Below are 27,320 nucleotides of genomic sequence, written 5' to 3'. Positions count from 1 at the left end.
ATTGACATATGGATTTCATTGACATATAGCTTTGAAATGCTTAAGCGTATCAAAGATGGAGTAATGTTTAAGGCTTTGAATTTTCATGCATTTTTCTCATGCATTCATTTTATTTATGATTTAACAAAATAATAATAATGACCCAGCGAAGTTTGGTCTCCCAGGTATTCAATATTGTAAAACATTGCTGTACGATATTCTCAAATTTTACATTATTCAGTATAGTGCACTATTTGGGAGTTTTTGGACCTCTTGTGAGATACATTAATCAATTTCTGAATTTATAATAATCGTGGATTCTACCTACCTACTTCAAGATAATAAATATATTTTTTTGTTCTTAAAAATCTTTCAAACGACACTCAAAGATAATGATGAGTTTTATTTCCCGCCAGGTCAATAAAAACGTTCGAATAGTTAACATGAAAATTGTTATGATTGCGCAGAAACAAAACAAAACAAAAAATTGCTTTTCAAGGAAATCTTTTTAATTGTCAACATCAGAGCACAAATCGAAACTGAATCAATGAAATATTGGAATTGAAAACATCCGATTCCGTCCTATAATTTTAGCACTTTATTCTCTTTATATACCCTAGGGATGACGAATATTTTACGTAACCAATACTTTATTACGTAACCAATATCAAAAAGTCACAAATACCAGTGATCAATACTTTTCAAAGAGGGGTGTGATTCAAATCCTTGATACGATCTTACTGGTGATATTTCGATTACAGGTTTTGGATCACGATAGAAAGTAACAATCGATACGGTATCACTGAAATTTACCGGAACGGTGACTTCACTGGAAAGTAACAAACGATACGATCTGTCCAAATGGAAGGCCCTCGAACAAAACAGAAAAGGAGAAATCTGTGAATGGATTGAAAAGTGAACGGACCGGTTATTGGATTTATCGTATCATTGAATTGCATATCACTGAAATTTATCGGAGCAGTGACTTCACTGGAAAGTATGAGGTCGCCGCTCCACGTCATGAGATTAACTTTAAGATTCCGATATTCACATTTGATGATGCACTATTTCATACAAATCCTTTTTAATTGCTTGTGATATGACTTTGCATATATTCCGCTTACTGCTGGCGCCATCTATTGGTAGAATATAGAACTAAAATAAACAATTTAAAGCAATGACATATATATTTAATTCAAATTTATCAGAAAATGGTTTACTCCAATAAATAAATTTTTAAAAAATCAAATTTAAGAAGTAAGCTGAAATAGATATATTAATTCAATCACTCGTTACTTGAATTAGTAAGTTAAGTATTAATTACAATTAATAAATTTTATATTTAATATTAAGTAATAATTTTTAATGAATAATGATTGAAATAACAGATATTTGGAAGAAATATTTAAAAATAAAAATTGCAAAATTATTTGTCATTCAAAAAATTGTTGATTATACATCTCTAATCTACCCTCACATGTTTGTTCCGAAATTCACTCTTACTAACATGAAAAGAATTCAGAGTTCCAAATTGTTATTTTAATTTCCGTACATAGCGATAAAAATATTCTTTAGTATTTTTTCCCCCTCTTTTATTTTTTCAATAACTTATTTTTTTTCAATAAATATTAAACGATCCCTAGTAATTTTAGCCATTTCAATTTGGCAATAAGATGTAAAAAGACTTTGTAAACAAAAGGAGCATGGTTTCGTTTTTTCTGGAAGTTGCTTTTTTTCTCTGTAAATACTATGTTTGATTGTATAAGGACATTTATAAACATAATAGCTGCTCTAGTCCTTTAAAACTTTGATATTTCTTTAAATTAATTTTTTTTAATAAGGATAATAATATTTTGGATGAAAATGCAAAGAGTTTTAGATTTAATAGAAAAAATATTTCTTTCTGTTACGAAAAATAAGAAACTTATATTGTCATGCTTTGAAAATGAAGTTAGTATTTATATCTCAGTTACAATTCTATCATCCATAATTTCATATTTAACTGTGGCAGTATAATTAAATCCCAATATTATATGCTTAGAAAATTATGGTTTTTATCCTTTCCTCAACATGTTAATTTATATTAATTTCGCATATGCTAAGAAATTAGATTGTTGCATTCTCAACAAATTCCTTATTTTTTCAGGCATTAAAATTATTAAATTGCGATGTTCAAGCGAAAATTCTTAATATAACTGTGAAAAATCCGTTGTGTTTGAAATATCCTCCTCCTGTATCATATCAAAAATTCTTTCTTCGATGCCTTTATGACTGTGTAAGTTCAATTTCGTATATACTTTGATTAATACTTTTAGTTTATCATCTTTATATGAATAATTTGTATAATAAATCATATTTATTGGTAATCATGCAATATGCTTTTTTTTTATTATAAGGATTATTTTCTCTCTTGTTACACCAAAACAATTTATTAAAAGCATCCATTAATTTCTTTCACTGCATTGGTGATTTTTTAACTCTACACCAATCAAAATATATTAATGAATTTTGTTGATATTTAGGTGACCAATTTCTTTTAATGTTTGATTTAATTAAAGTGCTATAGCTATACTTCTTAGTCAACTTAACTGCTTTTAAAATTTACTTGTATCATCAGTATTATAAAAGTAAGAAATTAAATATTTCAAAAGTATTCAATATGCATAGTTTAAAAGGTAGGGATTTATTAGATTACTTATAGTTTAAATAGCATTTCTTGCACAGTTAAAATGTCCTGCTTTTCTTATTATGTTAAGTGAATTTAAACACATAATTTAGACTGAACTTTTAATAAACTTTATTTATTAATATGGTTATTAATTGGATATGTAGCTTAAGTTTTATTTTGCATTTCTAAAATATCTTGTAATTCATAATGAAATATATTTATTAAGTAGATAATTTCAAAATATAATTTTAAAAAATCAGTAACATTTTAACCTTACTGCCTTGTTATTAATTTTATGATTTATAAGTTAACATTTTTCTCTTATTCATGAAAGAATGGTCTCTATTTCACATATTGGTTGCTGATTTTATTATTGCATTTGTATCTGATATGGTAGGTTTCCTTATTTATTTCATTATCTTGAATGTACCTGCATTTTGTAAGCTTGTGATGGACCACTAAATAGATTGTATAATTAGAATTTCTTGGTTCTTACAACTGTTCTGTAAGATTATAAATCATTTTATAACTAAGTTTGTAATTGAAATTATCATCAAAATGCACCATTGATTTTTATCCTCGACATTTTATTTTAGAAATTATTTTTTTTACAATTTTTGGTAGGTTGAGAGGTTTGGATCTGAATGCTCTGATGATCTTGCAAAAGTGTATACAGATATTTTGTTGGTACAAGATGTTCAAAATGTTGGTTATCATTCCTACAAAATAGTAAGCATTTTAATATAATTTAAATTATTATAATAAATATAGTCTTTTTAGATATATTATTTGGCAGTTTAAAATGAAGGATTTGATTAACAAATGTGTAATAACATTAATAAATGATATACATTTTTTTAGTTATTAAATAAATATAGTATAGTATTTCAATATATATGCTGCTTATAAAGAAGATTACTGAAATTTAATCATTTGGATATTGTTTTATACTTAAATATTTACTTATAGAAAAGGTTTCATTCATTTGAACATGGAATACTCTATTACTGTCTCATTCAAATGAAGCTTATTAATCCCACTGGTTATTTAAGACATAAATAATATTCAACCATTTGAAATGCAGTTATTTTTTTAAATTATCGTATTAAGAAAAAATAATTCTGTGGAGGAATGAGAATTTTAACGGATTCAATATGAGCAAGGATAGAACCTGGGACCTTGTGGTTCGCAGTCCAGCAACATAACCAGGATACAAAAGCATATGCTCGTGTAGCGTAGTTGTTAACTGGCTTATATGCTATTCACCACAGACTCTCCCTCCAGTGAGTCAGAGGTGAGACAAATGAAATGGCTGTTGAGTGGTGATGTATTTTAGCTGTTGTCTAATGGGCCTGTACCTAGTTGAGTAGCGGCAAGCGTTATGGCGAGCGTGTGTGTGTCAAGTGAATCTAACAACTTTGGTTGCGGGTAGATGGCGCCACAACAGCTGTACGATGGTTGACATAACCAGGATACAAAAACATATGCTTGTGTAGTGTAGTTGTTAACTGGCTTATATGCTATTGACCACAGAATCATTTCAGCGATTTATAACCAGACACGTTTCATGACCTTCTCGCTCACAGGGAGACTGGCCAAGTTTAATTTCAGTTCAGTCTTTTGTGCTTAACCTGATTGTCTTGATTTCTGCAACAAAGAATTTCTAATTATTAGATTATTATATAAATTAAAGTACTTATATTTTAATAACCATACACTTGTTCTTTGTATTGCATACATGGACCTTCCAATGGAATCAAGTTCATTGAGTCATAGCACTATTAAAAACTTAAATATCATGATAATATAATTTCAAATTGCACATTGTCTTTTGTGGTTGTTTAATCTGATTTTCTTATTTCTCATATAAACTGCACTGATAGTAAACAGGACTTTCTTCTCTTAACTTTCACCAATAGGAACAAATTAAGCAATTAAATATTTGATGAAACATTGAAAGTGATTACATTTCATTGCAACAATAAAAATATTGTTACAAATTATTAAATTGTTGTTTTTAATAAAAATTGATAAAATTCAAGGGAAAAAACCTGACAACAAACTTAAAATCATCAAACAGTATGTATATTAATTTTTAAATAATGCAAAAATCAGTTTTTAATGATGGTATCATTATTTTGGGATTATCACAGAAAATGCCTAAATCTTGCTGAAATTTTAATTAATTAAAATTTCAGAAAAAAGTCACCTTGAGGTGCACATATTCTTTCCCTTTTAAGTATATTTGCACCAAATTTAGTAGTTATAGGTCAAAGAATGCAGCCTATAGAACACCAAAAACACACACGTTATCCTTTATATGTGATTACTTTACAGAGATTCTATGAATGCAACTTTATAATCTAACTTAAAAGAACTTTTTGATACATAACATAATCAAGAAAAATATTATAAAACTACACAAAAACCATTATTTTAAAGAACAAGTCAAACTTATAAATTGGGAAGTTAAAACTACTTTAGGATAAAAATTTTATTTGTTTTTAAAGGAGAAATCAGAAAATTTTATATTAAAAAATTTATATTTCATTGGTACAATTGACTATAGAGGGAAATATATTATCTTATAAATATTTTCACTAAAGCTTTGAAGAAATAATTTATATTTTCCATTTAAAATTTTAAGGTTAATTTTCAATGAACATTGCAGTATTTTAAAGAGAAATTATTATTTCCTTTGTTATCATTGCATAAGAACATTTTCTGTAATATATTTCAATAATCTTGGTGTACAATCTAATGATACAAATAATTTGGAGAAACATTTTATTGTATATTTATGGATAAAACTGTTTCTTCATGCCAATATTCCATATCATTATTTGCTAGAAGAGCAATAATAGTTTAAAATGTAATAAGATAGTGGAAATTGTTATTATTTATTATAAAGGATGAAAAATGCACTATCACTCTTCAAGAAAACTCCTGTTTTGTTGCAAAAAGTACAACTGGCCTACAAACATGGGAGGTTTGTGATTCAATTTATATATATTAAACATTATTTCTTTTCTTTTGGGGGTTAAGAACTGTTAAAAATCAATTTATTTTGTATACTTATAGGCAGCTAAATACTTATCTGAATGGTGCATAAGAAATAGATCATATTTTGAAAGCAAGTAAGCATTCTTTATATTTCCCCCCTCATTTTCTTAAAGACATTGGATTGATGGACACACAATCAAATTCACTGTCAAATATATTACCTGAATATTTTTAATTTAATATTTGCTTAACTGAAACAACTTTATATTTTTGTTCAAATAAAATATATCTAATGCATCAATTTTTTTCTCGCTAGTTTGATGTAAAAATTGGATAGGAAGCTCATAATTATTTTCTTAGATCTAATTAAGTTCAATTATTCATGATGGGCAAAATTATACCTATTCTCACATTGATTTAAAACTGAATGTCAAACAAATCAAATTGTATCACTGATCATTCCTTTTTAAAACTTAGATGATACAACTCCTCTGTACAGAAAATAAGTAATGATCCTATATCACACAGGCTTAGAACAAAAAAAGTTAAATTTCAAAAAATAATGAATTATCTCAAATGTAAACATTCAGAAGTAAAATATATATGATTAATTGAACAATAAAATGAATAAATTTATACAAAAAGTTTTGAAATGAGAAAATACCACAAGTTACAATTTGTGGATGTTTAAAAAATTCATTTTAAGAAACCCAATTATCTTTGCATTTTGATTCAAATATTGAGAACTCTAAACAAAGATATAATTCTATATATAATTCCCAGAAATCCTTCATTTATTCTTTATCTAGAAGAGCCAGAACAAATTTGATAAACTTTATAGATAACAAATGAAACATAGTATTAAAAGTTTTTATTGAATTGCTTTTAAACATTATTACTGCTATATTTTTTGTAAATAGCTAATTAGTATTATTTTCTTTTTATACTATAAATCACATTTTATAGTAATCAATTTTTTAATTGTTCATATTTTATGATATACAATACTTTAAGTTTTACTTTGAAATCACATACATTTACAAAGAAATATGTTAAGTGTTTTACTGAAATGTGATACAATACTTACAAATGAAAAATATTTAATAGAAAAGTAAAATAACATTAGCACGCTATTTATCTGATCAGTGGTAGATTTAGACAGTTTGCATTTCTAAATAATGCATATTATGAAGCCTCTTTTTTTTTAATGACTAGTCAGTTTAGCTTCATATTTTAATCTTATCCTACATATGATTTATTTTAATTTTTAATATATACACCATAAAACAAGTATAACTAAATAAAATTCTTCAAAAATTATTAGTTAATGATTTCCTTACTTCGAAATGTCAGGATTTAAAGATGAGGAGATAATTATATCAACAAATATATCATTGAAAATTACATAAGCAGTTAATTAGTAATTAATATTCCAATAAATTAGAAAAATCATGGTTTTAACAATTCAATGTATAAATTATCTATAGTTCCAATTATAATTTTTTTTAAAATTTGTTTACTTAGATATAATACATTTTCTCAAAAATGTTTTCAACATTTTTGGAATAGAATTCTATTATTTTTGAGATTGATTAATTTTTTATGTAATAATCCTACAATTCTTTTCTCATTTCATCCAATTTTTGTATAAATTTATTTAATCATTCAGTTAACCATACTTTTTTTTTTTTTTAACCTTTCTGTGTTTTTGTTTCAATTTGTCTGGTGTAACTTATTTTACAAACTTTTGCTTTTCTTTGTTCCAAGTTTGTTTCCTGCCTGATTACTAGATTAATACCTTTTTTTTTTTTTTTTTTTTTTTAATTAGTCTGCCTGCAGCCTATCAGAAAATTGTATATCATAAATCTAAAATCTTTTAATTTGGAAAGTAATGTTGTGTTTATATTATTCCAGGACAATATTAGAACTTGGATCTGGTATTGGACTTTTAGGAATAATAGTTTTGAAATTCTGTGATCCTGAAAAATACATATTTTCAGACAAAAGTAAAGAAGTATTAAAATTATTGTCCTCAAATATAAAAATCAATTTGAAAAATCATGGAAATGGAGTTACTGAACAACAACAGCTGACATGGGCAGATATTAACAATGAAGAAGCTGCAATAATATCACCAGATGTGATTCTTGGAACAGGTACTCTTTCCATTACAATAATACATATCTATAACTTTATAGTAGTCAGTGGCAATTCAGATAATAATATATAAAAATTAAAATAGACTAAAATGCTGTTTATTCATCTTAAGGGTATACAAAATAGTTAAATAATTTTTAACTATAATTTTTTTTACATATATAAGGATCCAATTTAGGATTTCTTTTAATTAAATAAAATGGTACATCACAGGAATTTATCTGTATTTTCTTGCTGAGTGATAAATTACCATACTTATCTAATTATATTTGTATGAATTTAATAGATATAGTTTTTGACATCAACACAATAGGAAGTCTTATACAAGCACTGAACATACTTATGATTAAAAAGGGAGCCTGTGCTTATATTGCTTCAACCATAAGGAATCCAGAAACAGACCATAAATTTCGTGAACTTTTAGGTAATATATTATTCACTAATTATCCAAATGTTTATCAATAGATCAAAAGTTTTAATTTTCCTTTTATGTTTTACAGGTACATCAAGTTTAACATATCAAATTTTGGAAAGTCACCAAAAGACTATGTTTATTTATGATGATTCTTCTACTTTAATACTATATAAAATTTTTAAAGAATCTAAATAAAATTTTTATATTGCAGTTATATAAATTGTTTTTCTAGAAAAATATAAGATTACTAAATTTCTAGTTATCTATATAATTTCACCAATATTGTAAAAGATTTTTAAGAAAACCTCTGTTAATAATAAAAATTGTCTTCTCTTTATAATATAATTAACATAACTGAAATTATAAATTGTATTTTGAGGTGCATTTTGTGAAATATTAAGAATTAAGAATTTGGTACCTGAACAATGAGCAAATACAAGCAAGTATTGGATATTTTTCTAATTATTCCACTTTCTTTATGCAATAGTAAGATATTTCAGCTACAAAATTATTTTATTTGAAACACATAAGTTTCAGGACTTATAAGATTAACATACAGTATCTTATGTAATATCAATTAATTGAAAACTCATTAGAAGGAAGAAAGTAAATATTCTGTTCATAACTGTGTCTTGGAAGTTATTGTGTAATACACCACAGTATTTAAAATTCAGTGATTATGTCTTCTTAATTTCATAAAGAAGTTAATCCTATATAATCAACTTATTTTTTATAAATCACCAAACAGACCTTTATCCTTTGAGGCCTTAACTACAAATTTCTTTGCCTACATAAAAAGGTTAGCCAAAGGTCAGTAGGTTTACTGACCTTTGGCTAATAATAAAAGTTTGTTATATAATATTCTTGTCTCAGAAAAAGATATTAGCTATAAAAGAAATTTTCAAATTATATTAGTTCTTGGAATAATCATGAAATTGATTACAATACAGAATTTTGTTAAGTTGATTCTCAGTCTCCTGAACAATGCTAAATATTCATTCAGCATATTGGAATTATTAGAAATTTTTACAAGTTATAGAAAGTAATTGAAGTTTAAATAATTAGTGAAAGAAATTAGACAAAATTACAAATACTATTTTATTCATATATTTTACAGTTGAAAACTAAATTACTCCTATCAGGTGATGTAAACCAATATTTTCCCACAAAATTTTTTAAATTCTTCTTAGCTTAAAATGTTTGTACAGAAATCAATATTTTAAATAAATGTATGTAGTCTAATGGAAAAAGAAAAATTACTTCATAAAAAAATAAATATCAAGCAATGAATTTTTGTGGGAAAACAGTTCTTTTTTCATAAAACTACAACTTCATGATTAAAGAAAATTTTATGATAGTTTATGCTCCAAGATTTAGATATTTTTAGACTCTGAGCCAGTACATATTGGCACGGACACGATTATAATCTGTCATGCCTTCAATTGGACCTAGAAAGAAAAAGAAAACATTAATAATATTGCTAATTTTTTTTTTAAATAAAAAGTTCATAAAAGGGACAAACACAAAGATTTTATAAAGTTATTTTTATATTTTATTCATCTATGTAGTGACAAAAAAAGAAAACTGAACCAGTTATTCAAAATTATATAAATACACAACAAAATAGATACAAAGAAACTTTACAAGGAGCTTTTAATATTTATTTTCAGAAATGGATTGAATGACATATAGCATTATTTTTGTAGTTAATTTGCATGTCATCTAAATGTTCTTGTTTTATAAATGTATTTTCATTTTTTAGCATTTTTACATGAATTAATATAAAAATGAATCACTAGGAAAGTATTTGTATACTTTTGAAATTTTTTATTATAAATGAATAAACGAGATTTCCAAGCATGACAGTAATATTTACAAACTATTATTATTACTAAAATTTAAAATAGATTATTTCTCAATCTAATACATTTATATATTTTATAATATATAGCCATTTTAAAATAAAATTAAATGGGGGAAAATATAATATAATAATAATAAAATATAATATACATAATAAGTCATATGAAAGAATCCAAAGATTTTTTCACAATAATCATGATTATTCTTTATATAGATAAGGAGAAATATGCAAATTACTAACCCACTGCAGCTATTACTGGGCATCTATCATAAATGTACTTAGAGCAAATAGCTTTCAATTGCTTCAAATCTACAGACTATAAAAAGGAGGAAAAATATTTTTATTATAATAATTCAGTAAGGTAGTTTTTAACAATAAAAATTCTTTAATTTTAAATACTATTTCAGAAATTTTTACCTGAATATGCTCATCAACTTCAGATAATGGAGTTCTTTTCCCATAATGGAGAACTTGCCTAGTAATTTAAAAAACAGTTTATAAAAGGAAAACACAAAATAGTTAAAAAAAAATTAAACAGGCAATACATACAAATAATCTAAATTCTAAATTTAACTTTGCATTAACAACTTTATATTAGTTAATCTTTTCAAATTAATGAATAATAATTTCTCAATAAAATATAAACCTCTAGAATATATATATATATACACAGCCCTAATTTAAAGTACAGGAAACATTTTCATAAACTGATACTTTAAAATCCATTATAAAAGTTATTAATTCTGCCCCATCTTATGAGTTACATAAAAAAAAAATTTATGCAAATAAGATTTTCAAAATTATTGCAAAGTGCTAATTCTATTTAATAAATTTCATTTACATTGCATGAAAGAAATTAATTTCCAAATTGTTACTAGCAATTTTTAATTTCAAATCAAAATTAAGTTTCTGACTATTAATAAAGTGTTCCGTCCCTCAAAATTAAATTTTTAAATTAAATAATATGTAATAATTATTTTTAATCTAATAATGTATAAATTTATGTTGAACATTTTTTTCACAAATCATAAAGAATATTTCTTACTCTCATTAAATGTTTATCTTTTCTCATTTTGAAAATTACTTATCTACCATTCATGTATCCAATGTATGATGAAAAAACAGGTTCTTCCTTCATCTTTCTCACATTTCTACACATTTCATTAAGGTATGTATGTACACATTTTAAAATCAAGTTATTATGCTTTTGGATTGGAATCATAAAAAATGTATTAATAAGATTAACTATTAAAAGTTCATTCACAAATGAATTATTTATAAATATTGATAAAATAATTAAATTTATTCACCTATTTTTTTTTTAGTATAAGCCATTTTAATTACCTTATTTTAAATAAATATAATTGATATATAGTTTAAACAAATCATCCAATTTGCAACTAACACATTCATCTCTTTCATACCAAACTCCATTCATTCTTCAGTATGATAAATGTATTTTTTCAAAGCCACAGTAAATTTAAATTACAATATAACTTTCATAAGGAATTCGGAAATCTATACTAATAATAAAGATGAATATATGAGTGTGTCTCTCTGTGTGAGTATTAACATTCTATTTGCCAAACTATTTGATTTAAAGCTCTCAAATTTAGCATGTATCCTGCAGAATAAGATTGTGCAACTTGAAGCCAGTTCTCAGTTTTGTATTTTTCTGCACTCAGTTCTCAGAGTTATGTATTTTTCTGTGCTAACTTCCAAAAATATATTTGCACAAAAATGAATTTTGTACCATTTCAAAATTTAAAAAATGGTATTTTTAATGATACCAGTTTAATAGCTGTGTGAATTTTTCCAGAATTTTGGCAATTTTTTTTAAATATTTTTTTGTTTCTGATTTCCAATATATAATATTGTTTACAGTTATCTCAAATCAAATACAATTAATAATCCCTATAAACCAGCCACTAGTATCAAATTTTATTAATCCATCATACAAACATTTTCAAAACAAGAAGCTTAAGAAATTTCCAATAAGTAAATTAAAAAATTCATTAAATGCTTTAAAAACAATGTACAGCAGCTAATAATTAAAGAAATATTTCTTACCTTCCAATATCAGCACAGTTTGGAGTTGTGCCATCCATGCTTTCCAAAAGATTAGATCTCAATTGATTCTTGGCTACCTGGAGATCAGTTTCAGTGATAGCTACACATAATCTCATCCTAAATAATTTCAATATGAAGATCATAAAATAGACCATAACAGGAAAAAAAAAAATTAAGCATTGTCATGTAAGTGGAAAGTATTAATGAATAGAAGTCTACATAAAATAATAATACATAAACAGTTTAAAATAAAATTACCATTCATTTTGCAAGTTGAACATAAAATCATCCAGGACCAATCCATCCATAACAAAATAGCAACCCCTAAAAATAAAAGTATATTTAATTATAACAAATGTAAATTTGTTTTCAAATAAGAACCAAATAAAATTTCTTTTGCTACAATCAAAAGCCATAAATCATTTTCTAAGGATAACATGACAATGAAACTAAAATATATTGTTTTTAAATTAACATAATGAAAATTTTAAAAATATCCACATTGTCAATTCACCCATAAAAGAATAATAATAGTTATTTCTTAGAAAATACATGCTGCTTTACATCTATGACAGCAACAACAGTTCAATATATAAATATATATATATATATATATATATATTCTTAATATTTTGTGTCCAAGTTTAAATAGAAGTTAGTTTGTAAAATTTTTAATTCAGTTAAAAAAAAAAAAAAGTTTTCAAAAATTCTGAATAATTGGTTTGTTAGAAATAGTCAAATTGCTCAAAATTTATCTCTCAAGTGATTTGTTTAAAAACTCCATAATTTTCAATAATGAATCCTACTGAACAAGAAAGTACATTTTAAATTTAAAATTATTGATGGAAATAATAATAATATTGTTTTTATTATTAAAATATTTCAAGCATATTTCATCAGTAAATAAAACACTGCACTTAATTTATTTTATAGAATGAAAGTCTAAAAATGAAAAACATGTATAATAAATTAAAAAATGTTCATACACAATCCTTATAGTATTTGAAAATTTTAGAGGACACTGGTGAACTCAAAAACTTTACCATTTTGTCTTTCCCTTAAATTTTAATTACTTTTACTTTATACAGACTAAAGGAAAACTTTAAAAAAAATCTTACACTGAAGAAACAGGAAAATATTTAATCCTTTTTTCATGTAAATAAAAATAAATAGTTTTTATCAACTATCATTGGATCTATTTTTTTATTTCTCTCATAAACAATCAAATTGCCCATAAAAAATGGATGAAGAGAAGAGAGAAGTAAAATGATTAATTGATAACTAGAGATAGATTGCTTCATGTAAATGAAGAGAGGGGAGGAAGGATACAATTCTAATAATTTAATGGTTATCATTATATGAATCATAAATGCAACTAATTTTCGTCAAGCTTAGACAATGATCAAAATTGAACATTATTTTTGGGTCAGCTCAACTGCAAAGATATTTTCAATCTAATTGCACTAATCTGCTTTATTAAAAAAAATTAATATACATGCCAACCAAAGCACATTAAATGCAAATTTTACAATAACCAAGGCTACCCAAATAAAAGCAAAGCTAGTGCAAAAATGAATAGCAGATCTCTAAAAACAAATTTCACATAACAAAATTAAGAGTTATTGTATTTTAATAATTATTGCATTACACAAATTGGTACAGCAAAGATTTGCAGAATACATTAAAATGAAAACTAACTGAATAACTTTAATAAAGTTAGCATTTTAATCATGTACATTATTGTAAATAAAATAACCAAAATTATTACCTCGTAAACTTATAAAATGCAATTTGATATGTGACACATTCTAACAATATATGATTACAATACAATGGTTAAACAAATATGGTTACAATATATGATTTTTGTTTCATTTTTTTTACCTACTACTAGCACATTCATTAATAAAATCGTAATTTTGGGGGTTTCTTAGGATATAATAAATAAAATATCTAAAAAGACAAATCGTATTTTTTTTTTTTCTACTGCTGGGTTAAGTAATCCTCTCCCCCCCCCCTTTTCAATGTTGAGAAAGATCTTTCTGCTATACAAGAATGCTATACAAATCTGAAAAAGAAAAAAAAAAAAATCTTTGTGTTTTTTCTGTACATATATTTGAGAGACATGTGGAAATGTGCGAATAGCACTCATGTGTTAGTTATAACACAACATGATTTTAAGGACAGGAAAAAGCAAGTAAAGGAAGAACAATTTAACATTATTTGAAATAATAGTATATTATAATAAGGTTTATATTTATATACAAAAAAACATCTTTATTTATTATCTAGAATTTAACAAGACAAAAATTATAAAATTAAGTGGGGAGGGGTATATTACCTCACAAGCTCTTTAATTGTAAGTCACACAAAATTAAGGATTTAGGTGAAATAAAATACATTCTTTTTGGCATGACTAGAAAGTGTATGTTTTCACATATTACTTAGGTTTATTATCTTCTTACAATGCGAGCAGTTTGCAACAAATGGATTTTGCAGGACTCCTCGAACTATTCAGCAAAATCAGGAGTGATTGTTTTATTTGCTTAGTTCATATTAAATATGGATTTTCAGCAGTACATTGTTTTAAAAAATCCTCTAATCTACTTTGAATAAGTTGACAGTTTCTCAAACAATAAACTAGTTCCACCATATTTGAATTTATTGAATAAACACCACCAGGCTGCTTATGCAAATTGAATATTCCCACTAAAGAAATGTATTATATTCTTTCATGCAGTTACAGAATTCTTGCATATGCCTATTCAGGAATCTTACAAAAAAAGAACAACTGTCTCGCAAATCAAAACTGGAATTATCTATACAGAAAAAAAAAGGGAAAGAGAAAAAAGGCAAATTACATTACATAATCACAAATGATATTGTTTTGTTTTTAGAAGCTATGACTAATATTTTATTCTAGAAATCTTTATAGATTAGTATTTTTAGATGGGAAAAAAATAACTAAGAAACTCAAAAATCCCTATATTTTCACGGTTTTGATGAAAAATTTGAAATTTCTTTGGTTTTCTTTGTCAATTTCTAAATCTTCTGTGTTTTCCTGGTTTTATCTGTTCTCCCGGTAGTATGTCAACCTTGTAACAATAACTAGTGAGGTCAATATAATTTTCAATACAGTAATAAACAACAAAAATATTTTTTTTATTTATTTTTGAAAAATACTAGTATAATGTTGTGATCCTGAAAAGTAAAATTCAATAATACACTTTCATTTTATTAAGTGAATCAATGCAATTAATATCTTGCAAAGTTGTATTTAAATCTTGGCAACATTTGAAAAGATTATCTTCAGTTAGGTTATGAGCATTATCCAAATTATAAAGATTTCTCAAGTTTATGATAAATTTAGAATCTTTTCTTAAAAGAAACAATAGCGTTCAAAAATTTTTTAGGGGCATAGATAAGACGCAAATTACCCAACTTTGCTCCAAATTGGTGGATTTGAAATCTGCACAAATTGCATTATATTTGGATTGAAATAAAACAGCAGCGGCAGCACAGGTCTTTTAAAAAAAACATAAATGCTAGTGCAAGTGCATTGTTAGTATTCCCCTGCTTCTCTAAGCAGACCATATCTAAAATATTTAAATTATATTTTAAAAATTGTGATATTTTATAATATAACTGTTTTTGCAGTTTCAATCAAATAAATAAAAGAAATACTGCTTACTTCATAAATAATTATCTGATAATAAGTATTGATAAATAATCAGTATAAAAATAACTTGCGACATAAGTAGACTGTTTTAAATTTTAAAAATTGGGATCCTTCAAATGCATGCTTACAAAGATTTCTATCCTTTCATAAAATATACCTTATTACATATAATACACATTAATATTCAAACAAAATTCAACAGAATTTTGTAGATTTTTTATAGCTATTTAAAGAAAAATCATCCATAACAAAATGTGATTCTCACCACAATCCAGTATCTCGATACAAAGTATGGAACGATTCAAAACTGTGGCAACGTTTTTCCTTGTAAATATTGTGGATCAATTTGTTGAGAGTATGCTTAGAAAAGAAATGAAGCATGAATTTACATAAAGCAATATTAAATTATAGAATTTACACAATAAGCTATATTTTCAATAAGAAATTAAAGACTTCAAATGTACTTACTTCACCAGTTTGAAAGGTTTTGTCCCAATTTCCTACAATCTGAAAAATATTAAGATAAGCAAAATAAATGTGTAGTTAATTAATTCAGAATTTTAAAAAAATTTTGTTTGCTTATATTCAATATAAATTTTACAAAAATTCCTATACAAATGTATTATATTCTTTTACAAAAATTTTTGATATCATCTTTAATATATGCAGGATGTCCACACACTGATTATATCGCAGTAGCAAATTTCTAAACAATTAGATACAAGAAAACAATCACACACAGAAAAATACGATATCAATGATTTATATTTATTTTTTTAAGTATATAAAGGCGCTACTAAAATTATTATGGTGTTTTAACTTTAATAATCTTCTGGTTCTATTTAGTAATATATTCTTAACACTTCTACAGTTAAAACTGACAATGGAACTTTGAATATACATATACATAGAATGGTCTCTAGGAAGAAGATCTGCCAATTTAGAGGAAGTACTCACTTGAGACAAGTACTGATTGGTTTAAAATAATGAAATTTAAAACTCCAGGATTTAGTCATTTTCAGTCGCAGAAGAGTGGAACTAATTTTTTTAAAAATTTAAATTGTTAATATATTAAAAATATTTTATTAAGCATAAGTTTGGGGAATTGCATTAGACATTACAACTCTTTTTAAATAAGTACTAACAATATAAAATATAATTACTTATAACATTTAAAGAATTATTTATAAAGAAGTATATGGCTATCTTTAAAGGTTTAGAAATTAGCTAATGGTCAACAATTAAAGAGAATATTTTGTAAAAGTATTTTATTGTTTAATGCACTCCATATCAAAATTTAAATACTATTTTTATTTCATTTTTTCAGTTCAGAAATTCAATATTTTATAGACTGAAAATATGTAACTTTTTATGTAGAATAATAACTTCATAAAGCTACAAAAGCATCAAAATCCCAACTACAATAATATTTGATAAAGTATTAAATTACCGTTTTAGCTAACATTAATCCATATATATCATTGGAATTGTGACCACATGTATCAATAGCAACAGCTACATGGGCAAAAGGTAACCAATCGTCTCGATCTCGAATCTACAAAAGGTAATATATAATGAAGGATAATGCAATAATTGTATAAAGTTTAACTTTCAATAATATAAGAAAGAATTGATTAAATTATTTTATTACTTCACTGCCAGTGTATCTACAAGGTTTTACAACAGGTATTTCTGTTGTATATGTATGAGGAACTGAACTAAAATATTTCTGAGCTAGTTTCACAAGTTCATCATGATTGATGTCTGAAAAGGGAAAAATTAAACCATTATGTAATTAATGTAAAATAATAAATATAACAGATAATAAATAGGAAAATGTATTGGTAAACTAAAATGAAAATTAAATTATAAATATTTAAGTAGAGATGCAACAAAGAAGGAAAAACATTGCTTATTGTTTTATGGAAAATTTAAACACTATATTGTTAACCACATTCATTATAAATCACAAAATATTTACATAATTTCTTTTGTTGATCAGCAGTAATAGTAAAGAATATTTATTTCGCCAATAAAGAAACAGATTTTATGAAACATTAAGAACTAACAAGGATAAACTCACAATTTTTCCAAAATAATACATCATATTGAAATGAAAAATATTGCCTTTTTTCCCCACCCCAAAATCCAAGAGGATCAAAAGAGTTTTAGCTTCCTAATACTAGGAAGTAAGACTAGTGAGGTAGGCCCACCTCAGTACTTATAATATATGATGTTTAACTCAGTATAGAAAAAATTCTGGTTTAAATTATTCTAGTTCTTAATGCTCACATTCAAATAATGCACAGATATATTTCAATAGTCTGCTCTATAATTTATTATTAAACAACTAAAAGAAATTTTAAGAAAATTCTTCTTTATATTTATAAAATAAGTATATTTATTCAAAATGCGACAATTAATGCAGAAAAATAAAAGATGATTTATGATTCATATGAATTAATGAAAATGACAGGATACCTCCTGATCCAACTAATGCCATACGAGGTGCAACAAAATTATTCCTGACATAAAATTTTATGTCTTCTTTACTGAGTTTCCTGAAATAAACATGGGTATAAATAATAATACAAATATATAAAATCAGAAAGAATGTGAAAAATTTACGAATATATTATGATATAACTGGTAGATTAAATTAAAATTTCTTACTATACATTTATATTATGGTTGTTTATTAGATTCCAGATCACTCATAAAACAAGTCTTGGAAAAAGAGAAAGTGACTTAAAAAGGCAAAAAAAGAAAAAAAAGGAGATTGGTTTATTTATTCAGAACTGCTCTCTACAAATTGAGAATCCATAATCTTCATTAACTTATTACTGTCATATATCAATAGTTTTACTGATTTAAAAGGTTTAATCTTATTCATAATCATGATATCTTTTGCAAACAAAATTAAAATAAGAAATGAAGCAATATTATTACAGAATTCATTTTATAGTATAAGTTTCAGAAATGAGAAGAAACTGATTTGTAACTTTAATTCTAAATATCTAAATAATTTATCTTCATTAGAAAGCATTAAAATAAAAACAAATATGTAAATAATTTAATTACTTCACACCAGCTTAAAAATTAAGCCAATATATTTACTTGATATTTTCAGTTGGTCCCAAAATAGTTTTACCAAGAGGAGTTCCTTGGTAAGCTGACAAATGTAAGTAATCAAATGTCACTAATCTGTAATCACTCTCAGCTTCTTGTAATCTTTTTAAAATAGCACTTCGTTCCTCTTCAATTTGATGTTCATCAAGTTTGGTATTGGTTATAATATCAGCTAAAATGTCTACAACTAAATGAAAAAAATATATATATATACATATTAATAAAGTTTTTCTAGAAAAAAATTAATTTCAGAAAAATTATAATTTAAAAAACACTAAGCAACTTTACATAAATGCACAATGAAAGTTCTACATACCGAATTTGAAGGTCAAGAGAAAAAAATCAGTATACAGAAATATAGAATGCAAAAATTTCATAAAATTTTTACGATAATTTTAAATTAAGAAAAGGAAGATTAAGAAAATAAACCACCAAATAATTGTATTTTTAAAAAAACAAATATGTATACAATTTTGTAAATTTGACTACAATATTTTAACCAACATACTCATTCCCTTCAAAACTTTTAAAAATACTAATCATGAAATCAAAATTTTGTACTAAACAATACTCCACTATTTTTTAAACACTTTCAAAATTCTTTATTTAGCAGAACTTCTCTTTCACATTTTAAAAGTATTGTTTAGGATCATATTTGCTTTAAGAAAAATCTAAAGCTAAAAGAAAATTTGTAACAAAAATCTTGGTCTAAATAAGGGAAGAGCAGAAGCTACAAATAATTTATAAGATAGCAACATTTATAACTTTCTTACACAGCTTTTCATTTTTCTGTGAACTCTTACCGCTTTAAGAACTATAGAACATTTTTCCACTTGATTTAATTTATATCATTCCCATGAATGAAATACTAAGAAGTGTTTTAAATATAATATGTATACTTAATATTTTAAGGAAAAATTGTTCTAAAAAAGAAGGGGGGAGGGTGTAGAAAGAAATTTTATTCAATGTAATTATTTTTCTAATAAAATTTCAAGTTTCTTGAAATTACACAACATTTAAGATTTTCAATTTATGGAAATTTTCAATACATAGCAATTTCACTTATTTAATTGAAAAATCTGTACAATCAGAAGCAAATTTAATTTCTGGTTTACAGAGCTAATTTTTCACAGAATTAATTAATTACAAATGCTCCCCAGTTTTATTATGAACTACCTAAACTATTAATTTTATTTCTACTTATATTATTTATATTATGAACACTATATTACATACACTTCTAACATTTCTAAAACAGTAAGCTCATCAATAACAGATATTAGTCTTTAAAAAAACATATCTTTTAATTGTAAGTTAAACTTTAATTTATTTTGATTATCTAATAGTCTAAATAAGCCAGTCTAATTTAATGTAATAATAATTTTTAGAAATATTGATAAAATACCTTAATGCAAATAGAAAAATTTTATAATACATCTAAAGAGACAAATTTTAAATACTACAAAACTTACAGCAATAAATTTATATATATATATATATAAACAGATTCTTTTAGGCTAGCTGAACAGACATGACTAATTTGAAATCACAATTTTAGCCATTTTATTTATATATTTGCAATTGGAAAAAAAAAAAAAAATCAAACGCTTTTGTTCATTGTTGAATTTTGTTTATATTTCAATATTAATGTTATGTAAATTAGGAATAGTTACCTTTTGAAGTTTTGCAATCAAACTATATTAAAACTAAACCGACAGGAAAGGATTCAAAAATCATTAAAAAAGTTTTATCATTAAAAAAAATGGATCAACTGCCAAATGTTTTTTTTTAAATATTTGATACAAAAAAAAAATCAATTTTCATGAAATCTCATTTTTTTATAAAACAATTAATAGTAAAATATTGCAAAAAAAAAATGCTTATTAAAATTATCAGATGATTTTTTTAACAATATTTTTTAAAGCATGTGCATGCAATTTAATGTTTTTTAAAATTCAAAGGCCTGATTAAATACCAAACTCAATAATAATAATAATAAAAAAAAAATCAAAAGTACTAATGCAACATTCTCTCAACCAGCTTGTTCATAAATTATATTAAAAGTTGTTTCAACATATGTAGAATAAAAACATTACATTCTTATCTTTAATTTTTGCACAAAGCTTTATGCCAGTACTCTCAGATTTCTATTTTCCTAATGCATGTAAAAGGATTCTCTTAATTTATACTTTAATCTCTACAATTATTCATCTGTTTCTTGAAGAGTGAACAGAAGGGAATTTTTGATATACACTTATGTTTCTTACAAGTGATTTTATTTGATTCATTAATTATAAAAGATATGGAAAATTGTACATATTTATTTCTTAATAGATTCTATACAAGTAAAATTTTAAGGAATTTTTATAAATATAAACTTCTAAAAATTAAATATTTTTTAGATTAATAAAATCTTTAACTCAAAAATATATCAAAGTATAATATTCAAATACCTTTACTCATATCCTTTGAAAGACATTTTGCATAGAAAGCTGTTTCTTCCCTGTCAGTATACGAACGGATTTGTGCACCAATATTAGCAACTTCAACTTCTAAGTCTTTTTGAGATCTGTTAGATGATCCCTACATAAAAAGAATAAAGAAATTAATAATTAAAATTAATTAAGAATTAAAAAGTATGTATAGTTTTAAAACATAAAAATTATACTAAAAATCTTAATTTACCTTAAATACCATATGCTCAAAGAAATTAGCTACTCCGTTGTTTTCAGGTGTTTCATACCGACTTCCTGCATCTACCCACAGACCAATAGTAGCAGATGGTGAATCATGATATTCAGAAGCTACTTTAAAACCATTATCAAGCACTGTCACTTTAGTTTCAGGTAAATTCAACAGAGTTTGAGCATATGTGGCTCTTGAGAGTTGACGGACTCCAAAAACCTTGGGTAAAGAAAAAATATAATTATAATTTAATAAAAATTAAATTAATAATTAAGTAATTAAAAAAATTAATTTTAAAAAATCTGAAAAATTCTCATATTTGGAAATTTCTATTTTTATTTTGAAAGATGTAAAATACAGAAAGCTAGTAATAATAAATATTAGGCTTTTCAAAAATGAATGATGAACCTAAAATGAATAATAAAAGACCTAATTTATATCCTCTTTTGACAACAAATACTTAATTATTTACAAGTAAAATTCTACTCAGTAATCTACTAACAGTTTATCTACTAACCTTAATTTATGGTTTAAAAACATTTCAATATTAGTAAAAAAAATATTAAGCATAAAATCATATTATAAAAAGATATTAAACTTGGATTATTCACAATGAATTCATTCTCTTTAATTTAGAATAACAGACATTTTTAAGAAATATAAAAAGAAATAAATAAACTACTTGCTTTCCCTCCCCATACTGTTTTAAAAGCTAATTATCACATATATCACAAAAACAGCATTATTTTAATTTCTTTGTAAAAATTATCATATAAATTAATCAAGTAAAAAATCTAAAATACCAGCTACCATGCTCATTGAAATCATTCAGAATAATAACTTTATTTTATATAATAAGTATATATATTTTAGCATGAAAATTTTGTGAAGCATTTCAAGCATGTTGTGCAAGAGTAGTGAAGAATAAACAATTCTGAAAATGCAATTTATTTAAAACATTTTAAATCATATTATAATAACTTAAAGGATAAATAAAATTAACATATCCAACATAAAATAAATTAACATTTTATTTTTTCATATCATTATTTTATTTTTCTTCATAGAAAAACAACCAGAGATATAAAAATTAACTTTACAATTCTAAATATATTTTTAAAAACAAAATTTAGGAAATTAATTAAAACTTTTGGAGAAAAACTGAAATTAAACATTTTTAATTTCAGAAATAATCCAAAATTAAATTCAAATAAACAAAAATCTGATAAGGTTGAAAGCAAATGAAATACCATAACCTAATAAATCATTATAATGAATAATACACCCTTAATTTAAAGTAATTCAAAGGATAAAAAAATAATGCTACAAGCAGAAAATGTTAAATTGGAATGCAATAAAATAAAATACCGATCATAAAAGAATTAATTTAAGCTACATGTTATTTATTACTTCCTTCACAATGGTTTAGATATTAGTTTTTAAAATTATTCTTTAAATAAATAAATTATTTTACTTTGTTTGCATCTTGTTTTGAAAACGATATTACAAATCGTATTCTCAATATGTATGAAATTTTGCAAGCCTTTTTCTTGGCCCACAAAATTTGAAAGGAACACTTTCATTATTTTCAAAAAATTAATAGCTTCTTTTGCTGAAGAGATTCCATGCCCTTCATTATCATTTTGAACATAGTTCAAACTATTTGATTCTGTACCTATCAAACCACTTAAGAGTCAGATGTCTGCTGTTAGGAGATTTATATTGCAAGCTATATAATTCTGAAAGTTATATGAAATGAGAAAGAATTCTCTTTTATTAGAATTTTTATTCTCAAATACATCAACTCTGATCTCTGAGAAACTATCTTTTATAAAAGAACATAAGATGCATTTACTCTCCAGCATGTTTATCGACTTTTTCTTGCCTCTATATTCAATATTAGAAAAGTATTTTTCAGAAATTAGTTTCAATAGTGCATTTTAAATAATCTTCTAATTCCCAAATAACAATAGCTTTACTTATGCAGTTGGCAGGAAAAATTGGATTCATATACTATGCAATTTTAAATCTATAATATGGACTGTACATGGATCAACAAAAAAATAAATAAATAAAAAATCTTGCATTTCATTGAATACATTTGTCTGTACAATTTGAGAGGATAGCTTTTAAAAATTGTTCTTATTAACTATTTTTTTTAAGCAAATTTAACAGGCAAGCTATTCACATTCTTGAAACATCTTGATTTTCCAACTTTTCATTTTTATGAAGTGAAGATATTTTTAATATGGTTGAGACAGGATTATCAAGAAAGGTAATATCCCCCCCACCCCAAAACCTGGACAGTTTCAGAATCGATCCTGGACAGTTCAGGATCCATACCTAAAGTTTCTAATTTCCAAAGATCAGCGATGGAGCTATTTTGTATTAGCATTGAAATCACCAGTTGAGCAGAAGTATTTTTCTCTTTTCCTCCAAAAACTTTACCCATGATCAGCCAGCCTAATTTTGTTTCATATGCTACTAATCCACATTTCAGAGCATATATATTTCTTGAAAATAACTGTCTGCAAAAGTCAGCACTTATCAGCAATTCAATGTCAGGACAATCTAGCCTTGATCAGAGAGTATTATATTCTTTTTCTTCAACTCCTTTTGCCAATTTCCTTTTTGGATCCGAGGTATTTTTCCGCATATAATTGGTTGATCGAGGACTTGCATATCGTAAGTGAATCCCGTATTCAAATTCTGAAGGGTTATTTCATATAGTCCATGATCTTGTTTTTCTAACATAGATCCACCAAATACCGAATGTATGATATTTTTAATTTCAATGGGCCTCAGATTCATTTCTTTAATTGTTTTCTCTAATAAGTATGATCGCTGCGAACCACTGTCAATAAGAGCTCGTACTCTGCGTGTTTTTCCTTCTGCTTTAGAATTAATACCTAAACACAACAGAAAAAATATGTGCTACCCCCCCCCAGCCCTTTTACTGGGGGATTCTTGCAGGGTTTTCTTTGAAACATGTTAATTCAGGAAAAAAAATCTTATGTATGGAAAGGCATGAGCATTAGGGATTTTTATCTAATTCTAAACAACTGAAATGACTACAAAATGAAAAGGGGAAACAAAAAGAAAGGGGCATAAATACTTTACTTCAAAAAATATAAATAGGGAAGAGTTAGGAGGAATGAGAGACAAAAATACAAAAACAGCAAAATACAAACAACTAGCTTATATTTTCATACTTAAAATTTTTTGATTATTTTTGAATTTATATGACTGGGGTATGGGACACATATCAGGGAGGAATGGAACAAGATTTGAAAAAATTAAAATAAATAAATAATGCATTTCAATACCCTTTTCATTGAATGATTTATGGGTTTGGACATGCCAAACAAGAGCTGATTTTGAAATCTTCATTGGAACTGCTACATCTCAAAAACTTTTTTCTTTTACAACCATTTTCACTGATTGCAATATTTTATTAATTAATATATTTTTCTCTTTCTAAATGCTTTTACTTCCATATTTGGGGCTTTTTTAGATATAAAAAAAAAGATAAAATTATTAATTATTTTTTATTTAAAAGAAACATTTTAATAAATAACTTTAATAACTTACCTTCATTTTTTAATTATTTATTATATTACTTATTATTTAATTTATTTATAGTAGAATTTACTTTAATTAAAATTAAGTGATAAACATGATTTTAAGTAGAAAGTATTTTTGTGAAGTGATATAGAATAAGCTACATTATGAATTCAAGCTTTGTAAGATACAATTATTGACAAAAACAAAGAATAACAAAAGTAATTTAAAGACACAGGTGGTCTTAAGTTTTTGAAAAAGATTGGATTTTATGCTTTTTGTTTTGATTAATGGAAGCCCAGCCTTTTTATTGTAGTATATTATTTAAAATACATGTATGTAAATATGCACCATATAACATAATTATGTATACTAACTTATATATTTTAATAAATTTAAAATCATCAATATGCTGTGCATTGTAACACACTAACAACTAACTTTAATAAACAACACCAAGAAAAATTAAAAACTTTAATTGTTACTACATTTAGCTATTTAGAGAATGTATTGAAATGTAATTGAGTATGTCCCATTCCTCCCTCTGAAGAATTTCTTTTAAAATGCATGCAACATAAAGTATGCTATATTTAAACTTAATTTGACTGCTTGTTTATAAACACTATATCTTTGAGTTTATTATATATTTAAAATATTTTTATTTCACAAATATAAGATTGAAAAAAAAATCATTGAAAAAAATAAGAATGTGCATTTATTTCTGAGGCATGAAAATCATTTTCTATTTTAAATACAAATATTATAGCTGGTTTGACAATTAGAATCTAGCAAGGGGCTATAGTTGCTCTTTCTATGGAGAAATTAGAAATAGTATCTAAACTTTTATTTAGACATAAACACTGCTGCTCCATTCCACCCAATTCTTTCCTACTATTCCAAAAGTAAAACAAAAATGAAGGAAACTAAATTTTAAAATTTAGTAATATACCTTACAAAGTTTAAGTAATATCCCATTACATAATGCAACACAATAAGGGGTCATTTAGTTATTACAATAATAAAAAAGTGAAACAATATGAACATTGGGTAAAAGAATTTTCAAACTGCCATTTTTCTATAAAAAAACTCAATATAATTTTTGTACAAAAAAAAGAATTTTTAACTAGTTAAAATTAGACTACTTCAATTAAAGAAAACACTAGATAAAATTTCATGCAGTTTCTGAGAGCTTAATATTTATTATACATAAAAAAGTATAAAAATTTTGAAATCATAAACAATTTAAATCAACAATACAGAAGGTTAAAAATGTTATATGTAGAATGCATATTAGGATAGAAAGTTTTCTAAGAAATAATATAATTTACATAATAAATTAAAAAATGTACTGCTAATGAATTAGAAGCAATTAAATGTTTGTTATATTTGTTGAAATAGAAGTGTATAAATTAATGTTTATAACATATAATATATTTAAAATGGTTAAGGTCTCTTCTAATTGGTATCTTTTAACAAAGATTATAATGAAAATTTTAAGATTTATATGAAAAAGAAAACAGAAAGGGTATAAAAGTTATAAAACAGTTGAAAGCACGTAATAGATCATTAAGAAAAAAACCTCCATCGGAGAAGAATTTGGAAGTTAAATTAAGAAATCTGGAATTGAATCTTACAGAGCGAGGTTTGAATAAAGTAGAAAAAGCAGACGAGATCTTCAAAATATTCATTGCAGACATGTTTCACCGACCTGCTTACCCGTAACACAACCTTGTAAGCAGTTCAGTTCAGTTCGTTAATGAATTTATTGCCACTGTCTTATGAAGATTTGTTACTTTAGATATTCATAATTAAATATATAATGGAACCAAATTAAATAATGTACTCATCGAAACTTTAGAAACTCACTAATTTTATGATCCCTTATTGAAATTATTTTTGTAGATATTTTATTTAAATTGTTTATTTACTCTGAGTAACTTCAATTGATGAAAAGATGTAAAGTGAAGAGAAATTGTGGAAAATGGAATTCTTTCTTAAATAAATCTGTCTGAACTGGAAGTTCGTGTTGTGGTCCAACGATGTGGCATTTTCTTTATTTTTAATAGGAAGATAATTTATTTCTGTATATTATTATAATTTTTATAAACTC

The 27,320-nt window shown here is 24.8% G+C and overlaps 2 protein-coding genes across 2 annotated transcripts; one reads left to right on the top strand and one right to left on the bottom strand.

Moving 5' to 3' along the window:
* The first annotated feature begins 1,653 nt into the window (after positions 1 to 1,653).
* LOC129965970 (protein-lysine N-methyltransferase EEF2KMT-like) lies at positions 1,654 to 8,433 on the top strand. Its single transcript, XM_056080284.1, has 8 exons — positions 1,654 to 1,929; positions 2,126 to 2,254; positions 3,272 to 3,376; positions 5,559 to 5,636; positions 5,729 to 5,784; positions 7,565 to 7,806; positions 8,094 to 8,231; positions 8,308 to 8,433. The coding sequence occupies exons 1-8, from the start codon at positions 1,837 to 1,839 to the stop codon at positions 8,415 to 8,417; spliced, it is 951 nt and encodes a 316-aa protein (XP_055936259.1). The 5' UTR covers positions 1,654 to 1,836; the 3' UTR covers positions 8,418 to 8,433.
* Positions 8,434 to 9,306: 873 nt separating this feature from the next.
* Positions 9,307 to 26,965, bottom strand: LOC129965969 (mitochondrial-processing peptidase subunit beta-like). The gene is made up of 14 exons (XM_056080283.1): positions 26,845 to 26,965; positions 21,650 to 21,868; positions 21,418 to 21,547; positions 18,953 to 19,151; positions 18,317 to 18,396; positions 17,487 to 17,599; positions 17,286 to 17,390; positions 16,304 to 16,342; positions 16,101 to 16,195; positions 12,415 to 12,480; positions 12,157 to 12,273; positions 10,504 to 10,561; positions 10,327 to 10,402; positions 9,307 to 9,670 (listed from the first exon to the last, which is right to left on the bottom strand). Exons 1-14 carry the CDS (start codon positions 26,905 to 26,907, stop codon positions 9,606 to 9,608), a joined length of 1,425 nt encoding a protein of 474 aa, XP_055936258.1. The 5' UTR covers positions 26,908 to 26,965; the 3' UTR covers positions 9,307 to 9,605.
* Positions 26,966 to 27,320: the final 355 nt, after the last annotated feature.

The sequence above is a fragment of the Argiope bruennichi genome, chromosome 4 (assembly GCF_947563725.1).
Source record: "Argiope bruennichi chromosome 4, qqArgBrue1.1, whole genome shotgun sequence".
In the NCBI taxonomy this organism is placed as follows: domain Eukaryota; kingdom Metazoa; phylum Arthropoda; class Arachnida; order Araneae; family Araneidae; genus Argiope; species Argiope bruennichi.
The sequence above is the reverse complement of the archived record's forward strand: the minus strand, read 5'-3'. Positions and strand labels throughout refer to the sequence as shown.

Coding starts and splice junctions, on each gene's coding strand:
- LOC129965970 (XM_056080284.1), top strand. CDS start 1,837: ATGAAAATGCAAAGAGTTTTAGATTTAATAGAAAAAATATTTCTTTCT. Junction 2,255..3,271: donor TTCGATGCCTTTATGACTGT/GTAAGTTCAATT, acceptor AATTTTTGGTAG/GTTGAGAGGTTTGGATCTGA. Junction 7,807..8,093: donor AGATGTGATTCTTGGAACAG/GTACTCTTTCCA, acceptor TGAATTTAATAG/ATATAGTTTTTGACATCAAC.
- LOC129965969 (XM_056080283.1), bottom strand. CDS start 26,907: ATGTCTGCAATGAATATTTTGAAGATCTCGTCTGCTTTTTCTACTTTA. Junction 19,152..21,417: donor TTCAAAGGATATGAGTAAAG/GTATTTGAATAT, acceptor TTTTTCATTTAG/TTGTAGACATTTTAGCTGAT. Junction 16,196..16,303: donor AAACCTTTCAAACTGGTGAA/GTAAGTACATTT, acceptor TTCTTTTCTAAG/CATACTCTCAACAAATTGAT.